This window comes from Gallinula chloropus (assembly GCF_964237585.1).
Source record: "Gallinula chloropus genome assembly, chromosome: Z".
Taxonomy (NCBI): Eukaryota; Metazoa; Chordata; class Aves; order Gruiformes; family Rallidae; genus Gallinula; species Gallinula chloropus.
This window is the reverse complement of record NC_140089.1, coordinates 72,554,300-72,580,751: the sequence shown is the minus strand read 5'-3', so window position 1 is coordinate 72,580,751 and position 26,452 is coordinate 72,554,300. Positions and strand designations below refer to the sequence as shown.

Genomic DNA, 26,452 nt, shown 5'->3' with positions numbered 1-26,452 from the left:
ATGCTTCCTCTCACATTGCAGAGTTGGATTTGTAAAACAAGTATTTAACTTTCATTGTCTGTTCAAAGATACGAGAAAGAAACTGATTCACTAGTTGAAGCATCTTAAATAGCTGAGACATCAAATAAAAAGATGTTCATGTCTGTTACAAATAATGCCCAAAATTTATGCTAATGTACTGTCACAACAGTTTTAAATTCTTAGCTCCAACTACATTGTTAAACACAGTCACATGTAGTTTTAAAATTACTGTGTAGCTGAACAAGTCACATCTTCAGCTGGTGTTCAGACCACATTCACTTTACACATAGGATCCATGCACATCTACAAGGGGGAGAGTTTCCCAAAGGCAAAATCCAAACTTGTCAAAATTACTTTCTCACCCTTAAGAGCACTAATAATTGGTTGAAGGCAGACAGCATGGGAATTGCTGTGTCACCGGAAACCATCAGCAGTGCTGCTGCCAAGTGCTACAAATTCTAGTCACCTGCTGAGGTAAAAAACCTGCTTCTGCCTCAAATACAAACTCACTTAACTGGTAAACATGAGTCGACAAGAACTAGTGAGTCTATCTATTATGTTACAAATAGGAAAAAGAATAGTAAGTGTGAAAATCATGGTGTCAATTTTATTTTCACTAGCTTCCATGGGAAGAACAATGGAAAGGTTAAATAAAAAGCAAGAAAGCATGTAAAGTTCTACTATTTTAAAATTAAACTACCTCTTCATTGAATCATAGAATCATTTTGATTGGAAAAAACCTTTAAGAACATCAAGTCCAACTGTCAACCTAGCACTGCCAAGGTCACCATTAAACTATGTCCCTAAGCACCACATCTACAAGTCTTTTAAATGCCTCCAGGGATGGTGACTACCATTTCCCTGGGCAGCCTCTTCCAATGCTTTGACAATCCTTTCAGTGAAGGAATTTTTCCTTACATCCTATCTAAACTTCCCCTGGTGCAACTTCAGTACATTTCCTCTTGTCCCACTGCTTGTTTACTTAGGAAGAGAGACCTTCACTCACCTGGCTACTACCTCCTTGTTGTAGAGAGCAATACGGTCTCCCCCTCAGCCTTCCATCTCTCCAGGCTAAATAACCCCACTTCCCTCAGCCACTCCTCCTAAGAATTGTGCTCTAGAGCCTTCACCAGCTTCATTGTCCTTCTCTGGACACACTCCAGCACCTCAATGTCTTTCTTCTAATGAGGGTCCCAAAGCTGAACACAGTATTTGTGGTGTGGTCTCACCAATGCCAATGTCCAAGGTGACAATCACTTCACTACTCCTGCTGCCCACACTAGTTCTGGCACAAGCCAGGATGCCGCTGTCCTTCTTGATGACCTGGGCACACTGCTGGTTCATCTTCAGCCAGCTGTCAACCAAAACCCCCAGGTCCTTTTCCACCAGGCAGCTTTCCAGCCACTCAGCCACAAGCCTGCCGTGCAGCCTGGGACTGCTGTGACCCAAGTCCAGGACCCAGCACTGAGCCTTACTGAACCTCGTACAGTTGGCCTTGGCCCGTCTAGGTCCCTTTGTAGAGCATTACTACTCTCCAACAAATGTTAGTATTGATTAGTTCTAATCATGCAAATTATTTTAACACCTGTGTTTTCCCTGTCTCACAGCTACTATGCCAATTAAGACCCCAAAAAAATCTTTTTAAAAGATGAATAAACATACATGTATATGATATGTGAAGATTAACAGATATATAAATAAAATTTGAGGGCTAAGTTACTAAAATTAATTAAAAGGACAAAGAGAAAACAACATTTACTATGGAAATTGCTTTTGACATGGGCAAAATATATAAGTGATCAGAAAAACAACATTTAAACGATTGATGCTGAAGGAAAATCAGTGTTTCACTTAGTTCATTGGAAAGTCTTTGACAGAAAATATATAAGTTTCTTGTTTCATTTCAGTATTTCAAAACTTCTTGGTGATCAAAACAATGGACCATTTCTAGAAGTTCCCCCATGCCTGCTGAAATTACATTTTAGTTGCTTTTTTGTCTCTTTTTCCTTTTTAAAATATATCTGCCATTAAATTTCCCCAGCTGGAGAGTAATTCACATGTAAGATGCCCAGTCATTTTTGAGACAGATGAAGATATAATTCATGTCTTTGGTTGAAGGATGAATTTATCATCCTGAAGAGAACTACTACACCTTTTTCAATAATGTGCTTTGGAAATCCCACAGGAAGATATTCTTAAAAAACAGATTCATTTTAAACTACACACAGCAGTATTCTTTCTCCAGATTCAGGTTTTGGCCATAAATCTTGTATACCACAATCTTAAAAGCATACACAGAACCATCAACTTAGCAGCAAAACTTACAAGTTTTAGTGGAGATAAAAGATTGTCACAAGACTTTGAATACTGCCAGTCACTTAAGGTAACTAAGCATATGATGTATGGAGAATTAATCTGGAGAGATAAAAATCATAGATAGGATCTTTTCTTTGGTTTCTATTGAGGGGTACAGAGGTGCAGTTAGGAATTTTCACACTTGGACACATATTCACATAAATATGCACATGCACATTTATTCAATATATCATCATTTTCTCCATTTTTATTTTTGACATTAAAATCTTTCCTCCATTCTATGGGAAGCCCGCTTCTACAAGCCCCATGGCTCTGGGAAAGACTACATCAGTTATATCATAAATAGACATTCAGCCACTTTCAGCTTTCTACAGATGGTTTCTCCCACACATGCACAAGGAGAATATACATGTGCTATACAGGGCTCCTCTGTCACACCTAGGAGCGCCCACTGGGATGCAAAGCAGGATCTCCAACGTTGCACAGCATTTTGTCACACAAAACCAAGGTTGAAATGACACTGAATATACTGCATGGCGGCAGTTCCTGCCAGATCAATAACATGTTGCAATATTTACTGGAAAGAAAAGCAGTGCAACTACAAGGCATGTGCCAAGGTAAGCAGATGTATAGTTAAGCTTTGTTGCTATTGGTTCTGAAAGGAAGGAGGCCGGAAAAAAAGAGCTGGTTTAAGATAACAATAAGTAAAAAGAGGAAGACACTACAAGCAGAGAAACATGGAAAAGATATGGAAAAGCAAATATCTGGTTTAAGGAAGATGAAAATGGTGAGAAAAAGAGCCTGTTCCCACTGCAACACAGTGAAGAGCTGAACAGTTCAGTAACAGCCTTCATTTCTGCTTGGAAGCAAGGAGCACAGCTCTGACAATCTCTAAATTAGGTTATTTTCTTGTTCTTTTCAGGTCACAACTATATTTAAATCATATATTGCTCACGTGGGATAATGTCATTGTTATTTGGAATAAAATCCATGAGATTCAGGTTAGAAATAACTCACTAAATATAAATGGCACCTGGAAAAGCCATTTCTTCACTGCTATCTCGATTTCTCATCCCTCTCTAAATAGGTTTATACAACTGCATCTTACTCCCTAAGTGGTTAATTCAGACTATTTTATCTTTATAAAGCAGAATGTTATTCCTAATTAACTATTAACCCACTATGCCATTGCCCTCCATATGAGCAGTAACAGAAGGCTACTTAAACAACTAGTGTCTCAGGCATTTTACTGTATTAGAAGGTAGTCAAAGTTAATGAAAATCAGACCACGAAACATGCAGTGAATTCCACATGATTTCAAGTGTGATTGCTGGCATTAATTCAGTAAAATGCCCAGATGAGCTAAGGAACACAACAGACTAGGAGAAAAAAATAAATGTAGCATTGCATGGATGGTCTACTCAGCACAGCACAAGTTCTCCAGGTATCTCCCTTTTCTACTTCTCAGACCTTTCTGAGATAACTGAGGCAATGTTCTCCTACAAAATCCCACCAAATTTAAAATCCACCAGCACACTGTTGTCAGCTAAGAGAATGAGAGAAAGCAGTGGTGGGCTTTGGGTTTTTTTATGTAAAAGTCATTCACAGCAACTGACAAACTTCTCCTTAAAGTACAACACAGAATTATATCAACCTGAAATCTAATGAATTATCTTTCCACCCTTTAATGCATAATTGTTTAATATAAAAATTAAATCTCCCTTGTAGCCAAATGTTAGGAAAAGGTTAGATTTGTTCATACATAGTTCCTATTTTCTGATTTATTTTTCAGTATAACTTGTTCCTCAGCTTTCAGTAGTATTTTTGACCATACTAGTAAACCAGTTTCAAATTTGCCTAAAATTTATTAAAAGCAAGTATATTGCAGACAGAAAAATGGTGATAATGTATCCCTAACAATCTCTACGTATGAATTGCCCCAGTACCTTCATAAAGACGTTACCAAGACAAACTAATATCTGTCTGCAAATATACAGCATTTAGTCAACTGGCTTCTTTATATGCAAAGATCTATTGGCATTATGTAGATACACAGACGGGAAGGGTCTTACAAGACTCTAGTGACAAGCTGAGAATATATTTTGGTTAAATTACTGTTGCTGAGTAAATTAGAAGTGTAAACAGTGACTCTGAGCTGGTCACTACTAATACAAAGCTGAAAATCCAGGTACCCAAGTAGACTGTGCTTAGCCTGCCAAATTGTCATTCTCTTTAAGAAGATACATTGGGGAAAAAAAATTTTAAATCCAATTTTTAGATTCCCTTTTTGTCTCATCACTGCAGGAACCACAGGACGCTTGTAACATGCCACTGCAATACTGCAGTCTCCCAGTGGTGATCCATGATCCAGACTGGGACTGCCCAAACAGCTCTTTGGCTGTTATCACCTTCTCTGACAGCTCTTCAGCTCCAGGGAGGGAGAGAGATGATGTGGTGAGTGGCTGGCAGCTCTGCCTCAGAAGAGGACTCAAGTTCCCGATCTCCCCCCTTGCCAGATATGGCTGTATCCATCAGGCCACTACCCGTGAAAGCAAAGCAGACATTCTGCTTGTGTGAAAAGCCAAGGATGGAAGATCAAGAGGCTTTTTCCAACTCTGCATCCAGGAGTAACATGTGCAAGCTCTAGCAAGTGCAAAACACAGAATTATCTCTACAATGGCTTAAAAATAATGAACAGCAAATAAGATTTTAAAAAATCTTTCAAATAACCTATGCTACACTTCAGTCTGAAAGACAGGCTGACACAGTTGTCACCATTTTCAAAACTGATTGACTAGCATCACCTACAAATGCTACTGCAGTGGTGAACCCACCTTGTTGGGCCTACAGACAAGACACCCATCAACAGGCTTATTACCACCGAAGCAGACAAAACTCATATAAAGAAGAAAATATTGTATTCTAACATTTGAGTTCAGGGAAATTTATCTCAGGCTATGTTCCACATAGCTCATCTCCCAGGGAAAACATCATCGCCTCACAATTACTCTCTTGGCGTAGGCACACCAGAAAGGCAGCTCAGTTTGCACAGTCTTAAAAAGGGTATAAAAAGATGAAGCGAGAAACTTTACACTCGTAACACTTCCTATTTACTCTGCAGGGGGATGGATTATTCTTTCCGTGAAAGTGATTATGCGTAGACCATAAAGTAGGAAATTAAAAACCAGAATACGCTACGTTTCGCTTGCACTTCAGTAATTGCCCGCTCTATAAAATGTGCTGTACTTTTTTGGCAGTTAGTATTCTATTATTAGGGGACCGTGGATCATAATGCCTCTCATCGTCTCTGTTGGTTATGTGTGTTTTCCTACCCTTGTACAAAATTTAAAAGCGTGAAAAATAAACACTTGACAGTATGCCCCATCATCTACATCCGTGATAGTTCATGGATTTGTGTTTTAGCTGCAATGATATGGACTTTTATCAAATAAATACTTTACATTGAAGTAAAAGAAAAAGGACTGCCACAGCTGAGGACAATTTACCCATCTAATGTTACAATGCAGATAGTTCCATGTAAAGAAAGAGGCTGACACAAAATGAGAACCATTATGATTTCCCATCCACCAATTTAGTCAAGATTGTATTAGGTGCTCTGTTTAGCACATCAGAGACAACAGACTTCTAAGTTACATGACAGAGAAGAAAAGATATTATTTCACAGCTCTGAGGGTTGCACATCTGTGTATTGTGAGAATAATTTTTGCCTTTATGAAAATGTTTTGATTCACATGGTCTTCCATATTCTATAAAGATTTGTTTTGGAATTTAGATATTATTTATCTATCTTTTCTATCATTTCTGTTGTACCCATGTAAGTAAATTGTGTTTAGTAAACCCGAATTACACTAACAAGACGTAGTACCAACAGCCTCAACAGTGCCAAAGAAACTGCCTTGACACTCTTAATTTTAATGTAGAAAGGAGAGGGCTAGTAGTCGGGGTTCTGGTTCTGTAGGCTCAGAGATAACATACCTTGCTCTCAGCTGCTGTCATAGAGACAGACTATCCATTACCCAACATACCAATTGAATTAGTGAGGAATCCCAGCGCTGCAAATCCTACCCAGTAATGAACTGACAGCCAACACAACTCCCTGGCACAAAGGGAATACGTTCCCTCTGGGGAACGGGGCTGAGCAACCCTCTGCTCTGATGAAGCCAGAGAGATTTTTTACTGTAGTTACGTAGACAAAGGACTACTTCCTGATTTTTTAACTTAGGTTGGAAGCAAACTACATGGGTTTGGGGGGGGGGGGGGTTCTCCTCTCAATTATGCAGGGGGTAGAGATGGTCAGCACATGTCAAGCACGTGTGACAACAGCTTCATGTGGTAGGGAAGATTGCAGAACAAGGATGAAGGAAGCCCCAAGCAAACCTGACAGGTGTCTGAGATACAGACCAACACAAAATGGGAGGCAGCTGTGTCAGACTTACATAAACAAGCACGTATCTGCACCCTGAAAAACAACATGAATAACTGGTTTGAATATTTACTTGTTTCTGCTACAGAACACTTTATAGGGGGGAAAATTAAAATGTTCCAACCAGCTCAAGTTGTGTTACTTCTCATGGACCCACATAACCTGTCCCCAGATGTAGACTTTAGATAGGATACAAATTGACTAATTTTTACATGAGGCATTTTCCAAGCACAGCTTTCCTAAAGAGCACAAAACATTCATTTCTGTCTCCTTCCTGTAGAAATCATCAGGAACACAGGGATTTTCTGCTAATTCAGTCTTCTTGATGGTACGAATGCAGAAGACACCAGAGGCTTTGCTGCAGAACTCAAAGGCTTTGTGTCAGCACAAGAGGGTTGACTTTCCTATGTCTTCTTTCCCCCAGCTATTTGACAAATTTCCTCCCCTCATTCTCTCTGAACTAAGACAACTCATGGTTGATCGATTCATCTGTAAAAGGCAATAAGGATACATGTCCCACCTTACGCTAGTTTACTTGAAGAATGCCACTCAACCTGTACTGGTATGCTTATTTGCAGTACTTCACTAACTAACACAACTTTGTAGGGCCTCAAAAACGTATTTTAATCTATTTCTTTGGAGAACAGGAATTAAAACTGAATGAAATGAGGGAAAAAATGTCACCTCCCATTTCCATGGGACCATTACTGTAAAAGGTACATTAAACTGTGTAATACCATAGTTGACAGGAAACCTCCACAGTAGACACAGTTCTGTTAAAGTAAAAGAACCCAGTCATTAAAGACGTGTTTTCATCCAACATTATCAAGTACTCACCTAACCCATCAGCTCTACCTTCCCACTCAATTTCCCAGCCAGTGATCAAAAGGAGGCACAAAACTCCCTCACTTCTCACCTGGCTGTCAGGGCAAGAAAAGCAGTTTGATTATCTACAGGGGTCAAGTCATCTGTGTAACTACCACAGAAACAGCAGCCTACTGAAGGAAGAGTTGTCTTCTGCTGTCTGGATAACACAAGTGTTTTCTGAGGACGTTTTTATTTTGGTAACAATAATGACGGAACAGGATGTACTCATTAGCGGCTGGTTTTGTGCTGATGGCAACAAGGCGCACAACAAGGAGAGGACACCTTGTGGTGTGGGCTGTGATAGTCGGTGGAATTGTTCAGGCAGGACTAATGGGGCAAAACTCCATGACTCTCAACCCAGTGACGTGCAATGCTCAAATTTTTTAAGCACTGCACTAAGACTTAGCATTCAAGCAAGCTTATATTTATGAGCTTTTCTGAACTAGTATTGCTGTGATCATTAGCAGCAGAATAGTAAAACGTAAAGTAAAGAAAGTCTGTGGGATGTGCTCAGAAATACGTTTCAATGCCTGTGTAGATTGATGAGCCTTGAAAAGCTTTGGCAAATTGAAAACCAGACTTCAGGACACGTCAAACCAAAATATGACATAGCTGCAATTTACAATTATCATATATTTTACTAGATTTTTTTTTTGCAAAACATAACCTTGCACTTATTGTAATAACCACTTTAGCAATGGTTCTAACTCTAATCAGGTATCTCAGAATGTGAAAGACATAGGGGATAGTTTTAGACATACCTCTATTTACACAAACAGCTACTACACCTCCCCCTGTGATTAGAGTAGTTGTAATCAAAGCTATTAACATCTGGGGTTTAAGATTTCTGAAAATATTATTTGAAAGAATCATTAAATTTATATCACCGACAAATGTAAAGCAAGACAGCATATTAGCTGACATGTAAGAACATATTTATTCTTAATTGTTCATATCTTTTATTTTTAATTGTTCGGTTATCTATGAGCATACTTAACTAGTTGCAAGTAAAATGTTCAGGGGTCAACAGCTTAGTAAGTCTCATAAAATAAGTTAAAGTAAATAATAATTAGGTTTGGTGCATCTTGTTCACTATTTTTTAGGAACCTATGCTAAAAAATCCATGACAAAACCACTGCCAGAATTATTGCATAAGTATAATTTCTGCATTCATCACTTCAACTAAGAATTTTTTCATGCATGTTATAGTATGTAATTTTGTTTAAATATATGATTATTTTTCTACACAACTCTACTGAGTTGTAAAGTATTGGAGTATTACATATAATGTCTGAAAAGCAGTTTTAAGACAGTTCAAATTTGGCAAATTAATCCCTGCCAATGTATTTCATGTTCCTTTCTTAAAGTGTTTCTTCCCATTTCCACTGATCCATTTATTTGGATAAGCTGTTAACATCAAACCAATATGAATATATCAATCAGATTTCATATAAACTGAACCACAGGCAATAGCTCTTTTTCTTCACAACACTTAAGGAGAAAGCTTCTGCAATTCATACATTATTTACTTCAGTATTATTCTATGTGGCTATTAGCGTCTTGATCTTGATTTAATTTATTTAAATCATGTGCAAATAAATAAACAAAAGAAACCAGTATCATATTTTTTAAAAATTCAGTATCATATAAAAAATGTTTACATTTTTGATTACTCAAAGTTCAGGATACTGGCCAAGTAAAGTCCAGGTGCATGATACTGGAAAAAGGAAAAGCTCAAACAATTTCAACCTGCCTTTACTGCTGGAGGAGGTATGAACACCTCAGCGGGATAACAGCTTTATTATACAACCTGGTTTGTTCATCAATCAGTTTTCCATGAAGCATCTTCTTGGTAGGTTATGAAGAATGGGTTTGCTTGCTGTGCTCTCAATATTTTTGACAATGTTTATCATTCTGGATATAAATACATAGTATTTCAGATTTATCTGCACCACATTAAAAAAACAACATGCCAGCCTGTATGCAAAAGATATTAAATCCTTTTAACGACACACAAACAGGCTCAAGTTCTGCGTCATAAAAATGAGTTAACAGTTGCTCCCTGTTGAGCATGTGCAAACACACAGAGTACAGAACAGATTGCTATCAGCAGCAAAGATACCACTGCCCCATAGGATCAGCCAAATACTGTTTCCTAATTCAGCAAGTTCACCTCTACCCAGTGTTTATGGTTTAAAACATTGCCATGCTGTAACACACAATTTCTCCAAAGTGGCAATGGATCACCGTGCAGAGCGGATTCACAAGCTACACCCAAAGTAATGAGCAACTACTATGGTAACAAAAGCCAAATGCGAAAACCCATGATCACCTTAACTTCTGATACTGCAAAATGCTAAATTTTTGGGATTTATCATAACCTGATTCGGTCTGCATATTTATCACTGTTCCTGCATGTTCTCACTGTCATCACAAATCTTTTTTAAAAGCAGCAAAAAAGCTTCTTACTGCCTTATTACAGGCTCAAAAAAACCCTACAAAACACCCCAAAAAACAAACCCAAACACACACACACACAAAAACCCACCTACAGGCACACTTTCACATTCCTGGGAATACTGTAATGCTTTATCAAACACAAGAAGAGGGAGTCCACTTATTTTTCAATAATTGTCAAGTACAGTTTCATACAAAAAATATTTCACAAGTTTTACTAGTGGAAGCAAAGGTGATTCCTTTGTAATCAAGCAGACAGTCACTAAAGGTTAAATGCACCAAACATCTGCTATTGCTATTGCTATTGCTGGTGTAGATCACATCCTCTGATCACTTCAGCCTCACTTCGTGGCCAATTCAACTATTTTTGATTTAGAATACCTGATTTATCTCTGACAACAGACTGAAGGAAGAAAAAGAAGTATTAATTTCTCTGCTTAGTAGGGCTTTATAGTGGCAAGCTATTAACTCAAGCTGCCAGAATATAATGTCATTGAACGCATTTCAGAAGGTTGTCTCTCTGTAAAGCACAGAGGAGACAAAAGCACAGCTTTATGGTAGAACTGCAAAATATGCTTAATCACTTTCCTTAGTTAAATTGAGTACAAAACTGCAGTGCTCTATTTCTGTGTCAAAAACATAGTTACACTGCATTAAAGGGAGGCAAAAAGAAATAGAATTTACAAAACACAGTATTATAAATTAATGACCTATTTCAGGAGCTTTTTGAGAAAACTATAAATGTATTAGCCTTTTGATACTTAGTATCATGCAGCATCATGCCATTTTAGGATATAATCTCGCTTCATTTGTGAGATGGCTTCAGATTTAGGTTTCTGTCAGACCAGAAAATGAATGAAACACTAGAGCTAACCAGCAGAAAAAAAAAGCACCAGATATGGTACCTTTCACTATTTCATTTAATTAAATCTTTATCAAAGTAGTATCTAATTTTATGCCAATCTATAGTGCTTCCATGAAAATGCTTTAAAAGGTAATTCTCATTACACTTTCTGCAAGAAAGACTTAGAAAACGGCAGTTATTTTTTCCCATGTTTTTAGCACTTCCTTTTAAAATATGGTATTTAGAACTACAGAAATGAGGACAGGCAAAAATTGAAACAACTGAATCATGGTGGTATGTGCCAAAGCATTAAACACTTCCTAGCCACGAGACTGCCAAATTAGGGAATGCCATAATTTCCTGGAAATGTCACCACACCAAATTGGCAGGCAGGATAAGGTCACGTCTGGAAATAGTGGAGCTGACTGTTTAGAAGGCAATGCCTCAAAATTTGAACTACCCATTTTTTACAAAGAAGGTCCGTATTTGATATATTCAGCCCACGTACAGCCTTCAAGGAGCATTCTAGGAAATCTACTCAATTATAAATGGTTTCAATTTCTCCTCAAATAGAAAAATATGAACATGTATTTTAAGTTCTCTGTGATGACGAGTATTAACTTCTTATGTTACAGTGCTGGTCTCCAAACTCAAATGCAGATTTTTTTTCCGTTGCTGAATTTTCTACTATACTCACTAGAAGCTCATGGATGTTTATTGTGCTGGTAGTCCCAAACATATTACTGGTCTCTGCTATAAGCAGGGAGAAGATGGTTAGACTGTGCTTTGTTATCCAAAAGGATTTTCTACTAGCGCCTCTATGTAATTACACTAATTGGTGAGTAAAAACTGCTCCCACTCTCATGTAGCTCTTCAGAGAGACCTGAATCATTTTTTGTAGGAATAAGATCATAGCAAATTATTTTATACAGTTATTTTATAACTGTATAAATCTTACCTCTTCCCACTGGTGTATATATCTAATCAGTCTTGAAAGGCGTAATAAACGTAACAGACTCAGGATTTTTGTAAATCTCACAATACGAAGTGCTCTTGCTGTCTTGTAAACCTCTGAATCCATGCCTTTTTCTACAATGAGAAAGATATAATCCACTGGTATTGATGAAATAAAGTCAACCACAAACCAGCTTTTTAAGTAATTCATCTTAATGATTTTAGGGTCCAGTATTATTTCGGAGCTGTCTTCATTTACAGTCCCAGTTCTAAAATTCATGATCAAGTCCAATAGAAAAACAGTGTCTGATGCCACATTGAAAATAATCCATGGTGTTGTTGTTTGCTCTGTGAAGAATGTGATTCCGACTGGTATAATGACAAGGTTTCCAACCATCATAATGAGCATGATTAAGTCCCAGTAAAACCTAAAAGAAAAAAAAGGAAGAAACAGAATGGTTGATGTACTGTGTTAAAACACACTTAGAAAAATGGTCTCTATCATGCTTCCAACTTCACTTAAAAAGCTTAAACATTTCCTTGATGCTAAGAAAACTCTCATTGATTTAGCTCATTCAGTATATTCAGTCAGTAAAAAGACAAAGTAATTAATACATTTCATTATGTGTTTTCCTTCTCAAGAAAATGCCTCTCGGATAAAGCCAATACTGTTGCTTATCACTCCATGTCACACCTGAAAGGTGAGCATGTGTTGCGCTCAACAGACCTAGCCAGACTCCTGTCAAAACCTATTAGTGGGTTTATATAACTAAAACTGATGTCCAGTGCCAAGCAGAAGTGCTTTAGCAATGCAGTATTTTTTAAGGCTTCTATCCAAATGGAAACCCAAGTATCTAACAGTTAACATATTAAATGTAAGCACCCCTTTGCAAAAGTACTCATATCATTATAGTGCTGGAATAAATTTATAGGAAGAGAAAAAAAAAAAAACACTGAAGCAGAAAATAGGAAAACATATTGGTAACATCAAAACCTTCATCCCTTTTTACAACCTTAACTGAACTTCCATGCATATTTACAACCTCTTATTCTATCTTCTTTTGGAGACAGCTAAGAAGTCTGGGCAATGATAGCTGCAGCTGGTATATTATAAAACATATACCATATTTTACCATTTTGTTCCCTAAGTATTAACAAGCTACCCTCTAAGACTGTTAAAATGCCGCTAACAGTGCTTGATACAAAGAGCAGAAAGCCAATGTCTATTACAGAAATGGTGAATGAACCCATCCATTACATAGAATATACATCTATACTGATGGAAGATTTCCAGGGGATGGTAGCATATACCCAACAGATTTTAAGAAAATTCTGATAACTCCAAAAATTTAAATTCTCAAAGAAAGCTATTCTTGGCCAATACATGAACTGAACTTTAGAAAGCCTGAATCCCCTAAATGACCTCTTCTGCTTGAGAACAAGATCTGTTCAGTCAAACTTGACTTAAAGAGGAACAGAAACCAGTATTGCCCATGGAGTAATTAGACTTTCAAGAAGACTATATACAGCAGTGGCTCCAAAACTCTCTGTATGTTCCAGCCATCCATTTCAATTGTGCCATGCACGGTGGACATGTTTCCTGGTTTTGGCTGAGAGAATTAATTTTCTTTCTAGCAGCTGGTATAGTGGTTTTGGATTTAGGATGAAAATAATCTTAATAATGCACTGATATTTTAGTTGTTGGTGGGGAGTTGTACTGCCTAAACTAAGTCAAGGACTTTCCATCTTCCCATGCCCTGCCAGGTGCACACAAAGCTGGGGGAGCCCAGACAGGATGGCTGAACCAGACTGGCCAAACAGATATTCCCTGCCACGTAATGTCATGCTCTGTATGTAACTGGGAAGCGAGCTGAGAGGTGGGATTGCTGCTGGGAAAGAGACTGCACACCAGGTTATTTTTTCCTTCTGCATTTGGTAAGCAATCACATTTGTGCAACGCTTGTGTTATTATTGTTCTTATTTTTGCTATTGTTCTTGTTTTCTTCCTTTGTTATCCTATCCAACTGTCTTTATCTCAACCCATAAGTTTTCCCATTTGTCTCCCCATCCCCTTGGGCTGGAGGGGGGAGTGAGCAGCTCTGGGGTGTTCTGCCACTGGCTGGAGTTAAACCATGACAATACGCCACCAGCACACGGATCCAGCACTGACTTCTAGGCCACTTCCACCATACTAGCACCAGTCTCCTAGCATGCAGCAAACACCATCTTCTTGGTAAAGGTTGATGGCAATCAACAATAATATTTTAACTGGCTACAAAAGATTTCAGGACCACGAGATTAGTTTTTGCTAGATTTGCACAGAGTGTATGGATTACATGATATTTTGGGCACTGCTTCTTGTACTCTCCAAATGATCCAGGTTTATAAATTCCCTTTGTTTCATGTTTATCTGTGAAAATACTTCTTTAAAAATTGCTGATCTGTGAATATAAATAATTAACTGTAACTGTAAAATGCACTAAAGGAAGAATGACACAGGTTTAAAACTGGCATGAGAATCCGCAGTTTTAAAATTCTTTACTCCAAGATAAATCTACAGAGATAAGGCTTGAATATTATTTGAGAGAGTATATTGCAAAGCACCTTTAACTCATGCTCAGAAATGGCATGAAATAGACTTTACAAGTAAATCCCTGTGTATCACGATTTATGTCTTACACATTTTCAGTCTTACAATAAATGTGAATACTAAGTGCTATAAAATACTCATTTTTATCCATGCCGTATGTGTTTTTGCTTAGCATGTGATGGCATTTGCCATATTTGTACCGTTTCTGGCAAAAAACTATCTGATTTCTGTAATCTTTCTTAATTCATGTAATAGGCTTCTTGCTGTGCTAGATTCCTTTTCAATAATCCAGAATTACCATACAGAAGGAGCAACTACATTCATTTATCACTGCTACTATGATCTACGCGTACAATTACCACAAACACTTTTACAATGCTGTCAACCAAAGTATTCCACAAAATTGTTCTGGGAGAATAAAGGTCTCCGAGGAACCCTGAGAATTAGTGGAAAACAACTAGGAACTAATCGGAGGAGGCATACGTGTATCTGCAGCTCATTCCTAAGCAAAGAATTGCTTGATTTCAGGTTGACCTTTACGTTGCTCTAGCACAGGGAGCAGTTATGCAACGAAGGCTGACCAAAGCCTCACAACAACCAGCCACCCAGCCAACACAGAATATAATACAGAACCAGGTGTTTTTATCCTACAGTAATCTGCGGTTTAAAGGATCATTATGTACTGTGATTATGCAAAACACTCTGCAGTTCCTGATGTTGAATGTCAGCAAGAGTGGTTAGGAAGCATTAGGGCTTCAGTAATAAAATAAGATTGAATATGAGGGACTATCAGATTGTACCAATTTTGTATTTTTATTTTAGCCCACAATATATTATAAGCTGATTAGTTGGTGGGAAAAACTTATTAAATTACAATTAATTTTTAATTTAGAAATTATTTGGACATTTTCCTTCAGGAAGATTTTTCCAAATGCCATTCCGTAAGCCATGTTATAAAATATTTTTCTTTTAGGTGAGAAAAACTAGGTGCAGTTCCCTGTATTGCACTTCTGTGACCTGAGCAAAGTAATACAATGCGTTCCTTGCCTACCAGTTCAGAACATCCTACTATTCATGTAACCAAGAGTGAGCTGAAAAGCTTCACAAGACGGTGCAAGGAGCTGCTACTGAGACACAGAGGTAGCCCTTTGTTTCAAACTATTTTTAGCATTATTTATTTTTGCTATTCTTCCCTGACCCTCACACCCAGAAGATAGTTATAAATGTAAGACTTTCAATCTCAGAGTTGCAGATTTACTTAAGGTTTTATTAAATGTTGACAAAAAGCAAGGAAGAGATAGACGTATGAAACAAAATTTTCAAGAATGAGGACACACAATCAAGCCTGAGGTTAATGAGATCTTTCAGAGCTCCTAACAAGAAGCAAGAACTGACCTTAGCTCCATAGCAAAAACCTACAGAGCTTATTGCTCCTCTGAAGCTGACTCAGTACAGTGACTACTACTTGCCATCAACTGAAGGTAGAGAGGTCAGCACCACAATGCACTGAACTATTCCTGAAACTTTTTAAATGCTTCTAAATGACTCAGAGCTTTAATCTCTCTAGGTGTCAAGTATTAAAATGTATTTTAATGTATCCTGGTGAGCCCACATTTGGAATGTTGTGTCCAGCTCTGGGCCCCTCAGTTCAAGAAGGATTGGAAACTACTTGAAAGAGTTCAGAGCGGGGCCACAAAAATGATTAAGGAAGTGAAACATCTTCCTTATGAGGAAAGGCTGAGGGAGCTGGGCCTCTTTAGCTTGGAAGAGACTGAGGGGTGACCTCATTAATATCTTTAAATATGTAAAGGGTGACTGTCAGGAGGATGGAGCCAGGCTTTTCTCAGTGATGTCTAGTGATAGGACAAAGGGCAATGGGTGCAAGCTGGAGCATATGAGGTTCCATGTGAAGATGAGGAAAAACTTGTTCACTGTGAGGGTGACAAAGCACTGGAACAGGCTGCCCAGAGAGGTTGTGGAGCCTCCTTCTCTGCAGACATTCAAAGTCCACCTGGATGTGTTCCTGTGTGATTTAGTCTAGGTGTTCCTACTCTGGCAGGGGCGTTGGACTAGATGATCTTCTGAGGTCCCTTCCAACCCCTATCAATCTGTGATTCCGTGATTCCACAAAAACTTTTAAGGAGTATTTTTTCCTGAATTTAAAAAATAGTAAGAAGCAGAAATTTAAAAAAAATCATGCTAATAATTACCATGGTATTCTTAAATAGAACTAGTTGGATTCATAGCCCTCTTTCAGTGACCTTTTCACTCATAATTTATCTACTATAATTTCAAAACTTACACTAGTAACACAGTGTTTTTTAGAGAATGGTCCTGAAGCTTTGGTAGTTTATTTATTCCCACAGGCTATCCTGGATCAGATGAACAGTATGTTCAAAATGATTGCCTATCCAAGCAGCAGTAAAGAACTACTTAGTATTAATTAATCAATGTTTGTTCTCAGCTTAGTAATGTAAGGCACTATGAATTCGAACAAGCATTTCATTTTCCACTTTATACATCCAACTTAAAGAAAATTGAGTCTTAAAGAAAGGAATTTCATCTCTCAGTTAATTCACTGCAAAATTTGCCACATATGCAACTGTGTAAATAGGCAATCATGTTTGTTTTCTCTATTATTTCCTAGTTGTTGCCCACTGATACATTCAGTGTCCATGAATCAGTGTAGTTTGATTCATAATTATCCTTGCAGTATACCAAGACTGACCCAGCAGAAGCACAGAAGCCTACATAGTTAGGGCTGGAAGGGACCCCACAGATCATCTAGTCCCACCCCTCTGCCATGGACAGGGACACCCTCCACCAGGTTGCCCAAAGCCCCATCCAGCCTGGCCTTGAACACTGCCGCAGCTTCTCTGGGCAGCCTGTGCCAGGGCCTCACCACCCTCACAGGGAAGGGTTTCTTCCTAATATAATGCAAATCTACCCCCCTTCAGCTTAAAGCCATTGCCTTTGTGCTAATACTTTATCTCTTGTAAACTGTCCCTCCCCAGCTTTCCTGTAGGCCTCTTCAAGGTATTGAAAGGTCTCCCTAGAGCCTGCTCTTTGCCAGGCTGAAAATGCCCAACCCTCTCAGCCTGTCTTCATAGGAGAGGTGCTCCAGCCCTCTCATCATCCTTCTGGCCCTCCTCTGGACTCACTCCAACAGACTTTTTTTAATACTAAGGAACACAGAGCTGGATATAGTACTCCGGGTGGGTTCTCACCAGAGCAGAGGGAAAAAATCACCTCCCTTGACCTGCTGCTCACAGTGGTTTTGATACAACCCAAGACACAATTGGCTTTCTGAGCTGCAAATATGCATTGCTGACTCATGTTGAGCTTTTCATCAATCAAGACCTTGAGACCTTACCTTCAGGGCTGCTCTCAATCTATTCTCTGCCCAGCCTTGTGATTGCTTCACTCCATGTGTTGGACTTTGCACTTATCCTTGTTGATCCTCATGAGGTTTGCATGGCCCCACCACTCAAGCCTGTCAGGCTCCCTGTGGGCAGCATCCCTGCCCTCTAGGAGCATCAAGTGCACCACACATCTTGGTGTCATAGGCAGACTTGCAGAGGGTGCACTCAAACCTACTGTCCATATCTCCAACAAAGAGATTAAACAGTGCCAGTCCCAATACTGACCCCTGAGTAACACCACTCATCACTGGTCTATGCCTGTAACATCTAGCGAGTAACTGCAATTCTTTGGTATGACCATCCAGCCAATTCCTTATCCACCATGTGGTCTATCCATCAAATCCCTATGTCTCCAATTTAGAGAAAAGTACATCATGCAGCACAGTGTCAAATGCTTTGCAAAAGTCCAGGCACATGATGTCAGTTGCTCTTTCCTCATCCACCGCACTGTGTAACCCCATCACAGAAGGCCATCAAACTTGTCAGGCATGATTTGCCGTTAGTGAGGCCATGCTGACTGTCACAAATCACCTCCTTATTTTCCATATTTGACTGACTATAGTTTCCAGGAGGATCTGCTCCATGACCTTGCTAAGCACAGAGGTGAGACTGACCACTCTGTAGTTCCCCAGGTCTTCCTTTTTTTTCTCCCCTTTTTAGAAGTGAGGGTGATGTTTCCCCTTTTCCAGTCAGTGGCAAATTCACTGGACTGCCACAACTTCTCAGATATGATGCAGACTGGCTTCGCCACTTCATCCACAAGTTCCCTGAGGACCTGAAGATGTACCTCATCAAGTCCCAAGGACTTGTGAACCTTGAAGTTTCTTAGATGGTTTCAAACCTCATGTTCTCCTACAGCGGGCAGTTCTGCAACTTGGGCAATGTGGCTAGAACCCTTGCTGGTGAAGACTGAGGCAAAAAAATCCTTAAAGTACCTCAGCCTTCTCCATAACCTGAGTAACCATGTCTCCTGTTTCCTTCCAGAGAGGGACAAAATTTTCCCTCATCTTCCTTTTGTTGCTGATCCACCTAGCTTGTTTCTCTTGAACTCCGTAGACATACTTAGTTCTATCAGGGCTTTAGCTTCCGTGACCTGATCCCTGGCTGCTCAGACAGCTTCTCTGTGCTCCTCTCTCCACACTACCTCTCCTTGCTTCCACCCTTTGTAGGTTTTTCTGTTGTTTTTTTTTTTTTTTTTTTTTTCTTTTTGAGTTTGCCAAAGAGGTCCTTGTTCATCCACTTAGGCCTCCTGACATTTTTGCCTGACTTCTTTGTTGGAATGCTTTGCACCTGAGCTTGGAGGAGGTGATCCTTGAATACAAACCAGCTTTCTTGGGCCCCTCTTCCTTCCAGAACTTTCTCCCATGGTACTGAACTTTCTCCCATGGTACTCCCCCAAAGAAGGTCCCCCAAGTTATCTCTTCTGAGGTCTAGGGTTGTGAGCTTGCTGTGTGCTCTCCATGCTGCCCTGAGGATCTTGTACTTCACCATTTCATGGTCAGCACAGCCAAGGCTGCCCTTGGGCTTCATATTCCACATCAGCCCCTCCTGGTTAGTGAGAACAAGGTGCAGCATGACCCCTCTCCTTGTTGGCTCCTCTGTCGCTGTGAGGATCAGGAATGTCCTGTATTGCTTGTGCCCTGCTGTGTTGTCCCTACAACAGATACTGGAGGGGTTGAAGTACCCCATGAAGGCCAAGGGTTGTGAACATGAGGCTGCTCTTATCTGTCTATAGAGGGCCGCATCTGCTCAGTCTTCCTAGTTGAGCGGCCTTTAAGATCTGCACTGTAGTGTCCCCTGTTACTGTGATCCCTTTAATCCTGAACCAGAAGCTCTCTGTGGGTCCTCATCCATCCACACATGGAGCTCCATGCACTCCAGCTGGTCACTGACATGGAAGGTGACACTCCCTTGTCTCCCCTGCCTGTCCTTCCTCAAGAGCCTGTATCCTTCCATCCCAACACTCCAGTCATAGGGCCATCCCACCACATCAGCATGATGTCAGTAATATCACAGCCCTGCAGACATGGTCATGTCTTTTATCTCCTCTTCGTTCCCCACACTACACGAGTTTACATAGAGGCATTTAAGCTGGGTCCCTGATGAATCTGATTTACTAGCTGGAGTGGCAGGAGTTCCCTTGTGCTGCACTTCAGATACTCTCCGGCTGACCTGTCATCCTTGTCGTGTCTCTGGACATCTTCTGCTGGCACCAACATCAAATTGATGGGAGTGGGATGATGTTCCCCTCCCTTGGCAACTTTAGGTTAAAGTCCTCAGCTTGGCAAGCCTGTGACTGAAAATGGTCTTCTCCTTCTCTGACAGATGGACTCCATCAGCCCTCAGAAGAGCAGGGTTCTCAAAGTGAATCCCATGGTGTCAAGTAGCCAAACCCCTGGCTATAGCCCCTCTCCCTTCTGCATGTGCCAGTGGTGTTTTTTGCTATTTGGCCATGGGCTGTGAGTCCACTGTAGACTATGCCTGAAACCAACTACCTCATTGCCTCTCAGATGGTACACAGCCTTTTCACCACCACCAGCAGCTGAGCCACCTGCTGCAGGAGATCCTCTACCCGGGCACACCTGTTGCAGGCAGGTCTGCCACCTGTCCCAGAAGTTGTCACTAGTCTCACAAACCACACAGCAGAGTGAAGAGCGTCTCTAAGGCACTGGGTGCCATGATTTGAGGCTACAGACCAATCAGGGCTTTGCTTAAGGTTTTCCAAATTCCCAGAAAGATTAATAAAAAGAGCAAAATGTATTAGTAAAACTTGGTGAAATTCAGTAATAAATATCATCAGCCACATTATAAATTGGAAGTTCTTTGAAAAAGACATTAATTCAAATTGTTTGTAAAACCTGCTACATCTGAGACATGATTTCACTCCACACATTCAGAGAATCAAGAACTGTAACAAACTGTTCACAAGCTTTCCATGGAAAACTTGCCTCATCTTTAGTTAAATATTTTGATTGACTAGCAGATGCTCAGTGAAATGAACACTGACTTTTTTATCTCACCTTCAAAAACAGCTTTATTTCTTTAGCTTACATGGATCATCATTTCACAGAGAAATCAATGTCCTATATAGAACAAAACAATTCTAGTAGAAATAACAGTAATTTAAAACTTTATTACAACATACTGTAGCAAGCACTAAACTTGGTACTATCCATGTCAGAATTTGATTCTCATAGGACACACCATACTTCTCTTGCAGTGCAACTATATTATTCTTTTAGTAAGAGAAAGCAAAGCTAGACACACTTGACAAAATCTGTAACTTCCAAATAATTACTGGGAAGTGTTGGAAAGGAAGGGAAGAGTAGGAAGGTGGGGGCTTTCTCCACAGGACACAAGTTCTTTTCATGACTTTGCAGGTGTCTGTGCTTGAAAACTTCCTAAGAAATCATCGCCATCCTTTTTTCCACATTGTGAAAGTGAGGATACCCCCTTCTGTCCAGCTATCTATTTTCATTCTGCCTGTTTTCCTCTCTCTTACATGCACACCTAGAGGAAAACATGCTGCTTCTGAGGAAAAGGCATAAAAACTAAATATGAAAGTCCTTCAATTTTAATACAAAATACTGCATTTAACATACTTCATGGAAAAATCTGTCTTTAAGTGTTGCAAATTTATTGTGGAGTGCTTCTGTGATTTTGGCTCAGCAGCAGTATTTGAAAATTTCAAAACTTAGAATTTAGGATAACCTATCTGTGTGACCACATTAATAGACAACTGACTAGTGATGAGTCACTTCTTCCCACTGGCCAGGTTTGTGGGAGCAAACAGGATATTTATGCAGTTGTGTTGTCCTTTTGTATGGATGAAACTGTCCTCATCTGAATGTACCTAATTTTGCAAAGCTTTATGAAGAAGAAAGATTAGGCTTAGGGGTTTTAAAGATAAAACTATTCTCTTGAAATTGTTGATTTCTATTTTATATTGTCCTTTTTTTCAGCTCTGTCAGTTTGAGCTTACGTTTATTAAACACAAACAAGGAGCCTTTCAAGGCTGAAACAGTGCCTTCCCTGGCTCAACTCTTTCACCTGTAAAGCACACACTTGCTAAGGTTAAAGGGCAGAAGTACTATTAAGTAGAAGCTTATGGCACTTTGTCAGATTTTTTGGGTTTTGTTTTTTAATTTAATATATATAAAGCTTAATGAACTTGCACTAGCTTAGCCAGGCAACCTGCTAAAGCAGCTGGAAGGGTTTCTCTGCCTGCCTGAGACCAGTCAGTCTGGGATAAGGCAGATGCTGATGTTCTGAAAACTCAGTTTCTCTGCCCAAATTATGAACAGAGCTGGACCTGGAAATATTCCAGCCTAATGGTTTCATTCTGATTCAGACTAAAAGTGATTAAACAAACAGAATAATGAAATTTTCAGACCACCAAAAATCTTCACTTAATTTCAGACTACTACTGAAGTTCTTCACTTCCACGTTAGCCATATATGCTTAGAGATCCAATTTATGTACCTTGCTGTTATTTTTTAAACATTGATGCAACTTTCTACCTAGTCACAAAAAAGGAATTCAAAGAGAGATTAATAGAATTCAGTATTAATGAGTCTTCTTTTTTATATAACCATAGAACATACTGAAAAATGACAAGCTTGCACATTTCAAACAGACTTCATGAGCTTCATCTGATAACTTAACACACTTAGCCAGGGTGATTTTCAGTTTGCTGCACAGTGGAGATTCTATGCACAACACAGATGATTAGATAAATGAAGTTCTCAGGGGACCTGATCAGAGCCCAGTGAAGCCAAAGAACAGCAATTTACTACTTTCAAAAGGCTTTGGTTACAGCATTTGGTTAGGTTTAAAGCTTGAGTGCTTCGAAGACTTGGTTACTGGAAAAGAAAATCACACTACTATCCACGGGAAGCGACTATAGAATTAATTAACATTACACAAAGATATATATGTGTATTTTCATTAAATTCAACTAATGTTTAAGCAGTGGACATTTCACCAAAAGATCTTTAATCTTTGGTAGACACGCAATAGTGTCTGTCTAGATTTTTGATAGTATTTTACCTACACTAACAAATTAAGTCTCAGATTTCTGAGTAATAAAGGTAACGCTGCCCTCACTGCATACAAGAGAGGAGGAAGGAGAGGACAAAGAGAAATTTATAAAATATAACAATATTATTTAATAATGAGTTTCTTTGGGGTTTTAGCCAATAATCCTCTTGAATGTGTCTGATGTTTCCAGTTGCTTTTCCTTCAGAGAAACTTATTAAAATACAGTAGAAAGAATTAAAGCCCAATTTCCACTTAACCTTGGGCAAGAACAGAACACCACTGTCAGTGGAGCTCTAATGATGCTTTTGCAGCTCTCCATCTCTACACAGTTCTTCCTTTCTTCAGCCACATCCCTTTGTGAAAAGGCAGGGTAGTGTTCCTGTCCAGATAGCTACCATCTAGGAAAAAGGGCTGATGAAGAGTGAGGATTCATAAATGACACTTCTAGAAAAAGTCAAATCTGTCTATGCTGACCAAGACAGATACATTTTCGACCATGACTACTTCTGAATTCAAGATGCATCAAAGCTCAATCAATGCACATTCCTCAAATTTATCCACCCTGTTTAACTGCTAGACTATAGCCTATCAGTATCAGGCATCGTGTTCAGGGACTGATCTGTTTCAGTTTCGTATTTCCAAACCTTAAACCAACTGCAAATTGCCACATACTCATTCCCTAAGTGTCAGCAAATTTCTTCAGTGATCAATATAAAATACACATTCACAGTCTCAAATTAGAAACAACCACTTTACAGGCATGGGAAAAAGTTTGAAACAGGTCTAAAAATATTCCATCTGCAAAATAACCTCCTATCTTATGTTGGAACACTTGCATTAATTAAGAATTTTGTAGTGACAGTAATTTTAAGAGTGCCATTTCAAAATATGACATTTAGGATGCCTCCATACTAAGTAAAAATTCAGAGGCTTAAATTGGGAGAAGCCTTCTGTAATTCTCATCAAAACGTCATGCCACAAGGAAGGGAACTTAACCTACACTCCCTAACAAAACCAAGAAAGCCAGACAATGCGACCTAATATTTTTCTTCAATATATTTATTTGTTTTTTGTTTTTATCAATTCAATCTCTCAATTGTCAGTGTAATCTTAAAGTTTCTGATAATGCAGAGGAGACGATGAGGAAGACACTGCTCTGTAGCAGACCTCAGCCATGGGGTTTGGTAAGCCCAGACTGTGACCACCAGATGAGGCTGGACAATTAAGTTTTTGCAACAGGAACATAAAAGATTAGGACCATCAACTTAGTTCATGAAAGACACTAAGGTTTTTGGTATTTGACATATATACTTCTGGTGGGTTGACCACACAATACTAACAATGCCATTCTGATAATCAGAGGTAAAACTAGGTTTGTGTGTGTAACTGCACAAAGATACAGTGCATTTGAACAAGTGGCTTCAAACACCAACTTTCATTTACTGGAATTTGGTGTATCACTTCCTGAAGAATTCACTGAAGGCAAAATTGAGCACTATGTTTAAATTGGGGGGGCGGAGGGAGTGCGGGAAGTAGTCTTCAGATTCATGAAAAGGAAAAATTTGAGATGTGATAAAGTGTAAAAGCAATATAGATAGCTAGGAAATAGGTTGATGGATTATAAATGAAGATTTTGTACTCCTACGTAGTAAGTGAAAACAAATATACATAACTGAATATTTATGTATTTCATGTACCTACACAGATGTACAAGAGTCTAATGCAAGAGCAAGTAACTGAGCATAAATAGATCAAATTAAATTATTATTCCCTTTTACAACTATTTATGGTGGATCTTTGGCTCCAAAGCCTATGTTTCTTCGACTGTAAAAACAGTGAAATTTCAACACTTTAAAATAAGTACTGCTTTACGAATCAGTAAGTTCTTTTATTGTAATGTATGAATATCACATGTTGCCATAAATAATTTTTAAAAGATAATTAAATTTAATTAAAATATTTATGTATTTTTAAAAATACATTAATAATTTGCATTTGTTGTGAAAGTTACATGAGAAGCTGCAGAATTAATGTTCAAATCAAAACTGCAATTCTCTTCATTTTTACTTGTTCTTTGATGAAGAGGGATTAAAACAGATTTCAGACACTTTTTAGGAAAGTAAAGGACGAAGATCATATTCACAACATAGCAACATGATTAATTAGGGTCTTGTCACATGCAACTCCCTTTTACATTACTTTTCATCTCCTATAGCTCTCACCAACACCTAGGAAAATCCATTTGACTTTCCACATCTGAGTAGCTGAGCTCAGGATCTCCTACCTCTCAAGGAAATTCATTACCCCAAAGCCATGCTGTGTCTCCTGAAGCAATGTGCACTGCTGACTGTGTTCTTTTTCCCTAAACAAATGTAAACTACAGCAGGAACCAAAACCTTCTTCCCAGGAAGGGCAATCTCTAGACCAAAGCAGAGCTCTCACTTTTTTGCTCTGTCAAAGCAAAACAACTCCAAGAGGCGATATTGTTATTTCAAGTATCCATGCCAGAAGTGCTACGAAATTAAATGCACACATACAATTATCTCAAGCAGAGGGTGGAAATTGCTCTGCATTTCCAGCATCTGGACTGAATGGTTTTGATTCCTGAGATATTCACATGCTGAAATCTGTAATAATATGATCAATGATTTGGGGGTTTTATTCATTTTATTAACTGAAGTAATTGTATCAAGTTATCTAGAACATCAATTATTTGAAAATAACAATGTGCACAGCAGAAAATATTTTAAGAAATGAAAGAAGGAATCTTCCATGAGCCTGCTTATACCTTTCCCCATGCGCATTTGTCTACTATCATCCTTTTTACAGGGTGACACACCTTAGCAGCTCCACACTGAAGAGCAGTTAGGAAGGTGCATGCTCATTTAGGAAGTTCAGTATTGAGCTTTAACATTACTTTTAAAAAGAAAACATCATCCACTAGAACACCTTTCCCCACCAGAAATAAAATGCAGTCCTTGCAAGTTTCTCTTTACACCAACTATACTCAGAAATCCCTTTTTTTTTTTCATTATTCAGCTTGTATCCAGATCTCCCTGCTAGCTGTTTGCCTTCCACAGTATTTAAGCAGATGCAATGTTATTTTAACGTTTCTTTAAGATTTCCCAATTTGCACTCTGCATGCTCCACTCTTCCCATCCTCTGTACAGCACAGCGCTCTGTCTGCACTGCCAAAACAAATCAGCTAATTATGCAGCTAGACAGAGCAGTGATCAGACAAACCTCGTATTTGCTTGTTTAAAAAAAAAAGGAAAACCCAGAAAAGCAAAGAAGAAAGAGAATACATGATGTTCAAAGATGTTCTAGTTATTGGCCTAAGTAATCGTGACCTTGTTAGTTTTACCTCTGCTCCTCTCATTGTCTTTTCAAGCTATTTAACCTCTGACGCTCCAGCAAGCTCCTCTCAAGCAAACCTGAGTGAAATCTCATGTGCTGACATTGCAAGCAGATCAGTAAAGGGTGGAAGTTTGGAATAC

The 26,452-nt window shown here is 38.9% G+C and overlaps 1 protein-coding gene across 1 annotated transcript in view; it reads right to left on the bottom strand.

Annotated features, from left to right (window-relative positions):
* HCN1 (hyperpolarization activated cyclic nucleotide gated potassium channel 1) overlaps positions 1-26,452 on the bottom strand; it is a gene marked incomplete at both ends in the record, with an annotated part of 208,456 nt that overhangs the window by 168,404 nt on the left and 13,600 nt on the right. The window contains one exon of the mRNA XM_084278588.1: positions 11,908-12,331. Coding sequence (XP_084134714.1) covers positions 11,908-12,331 — 424 coding nt within the window. The remainder of the gene's footprint in view (positions 1-11,907; positions 12,332-26,452) is intronic.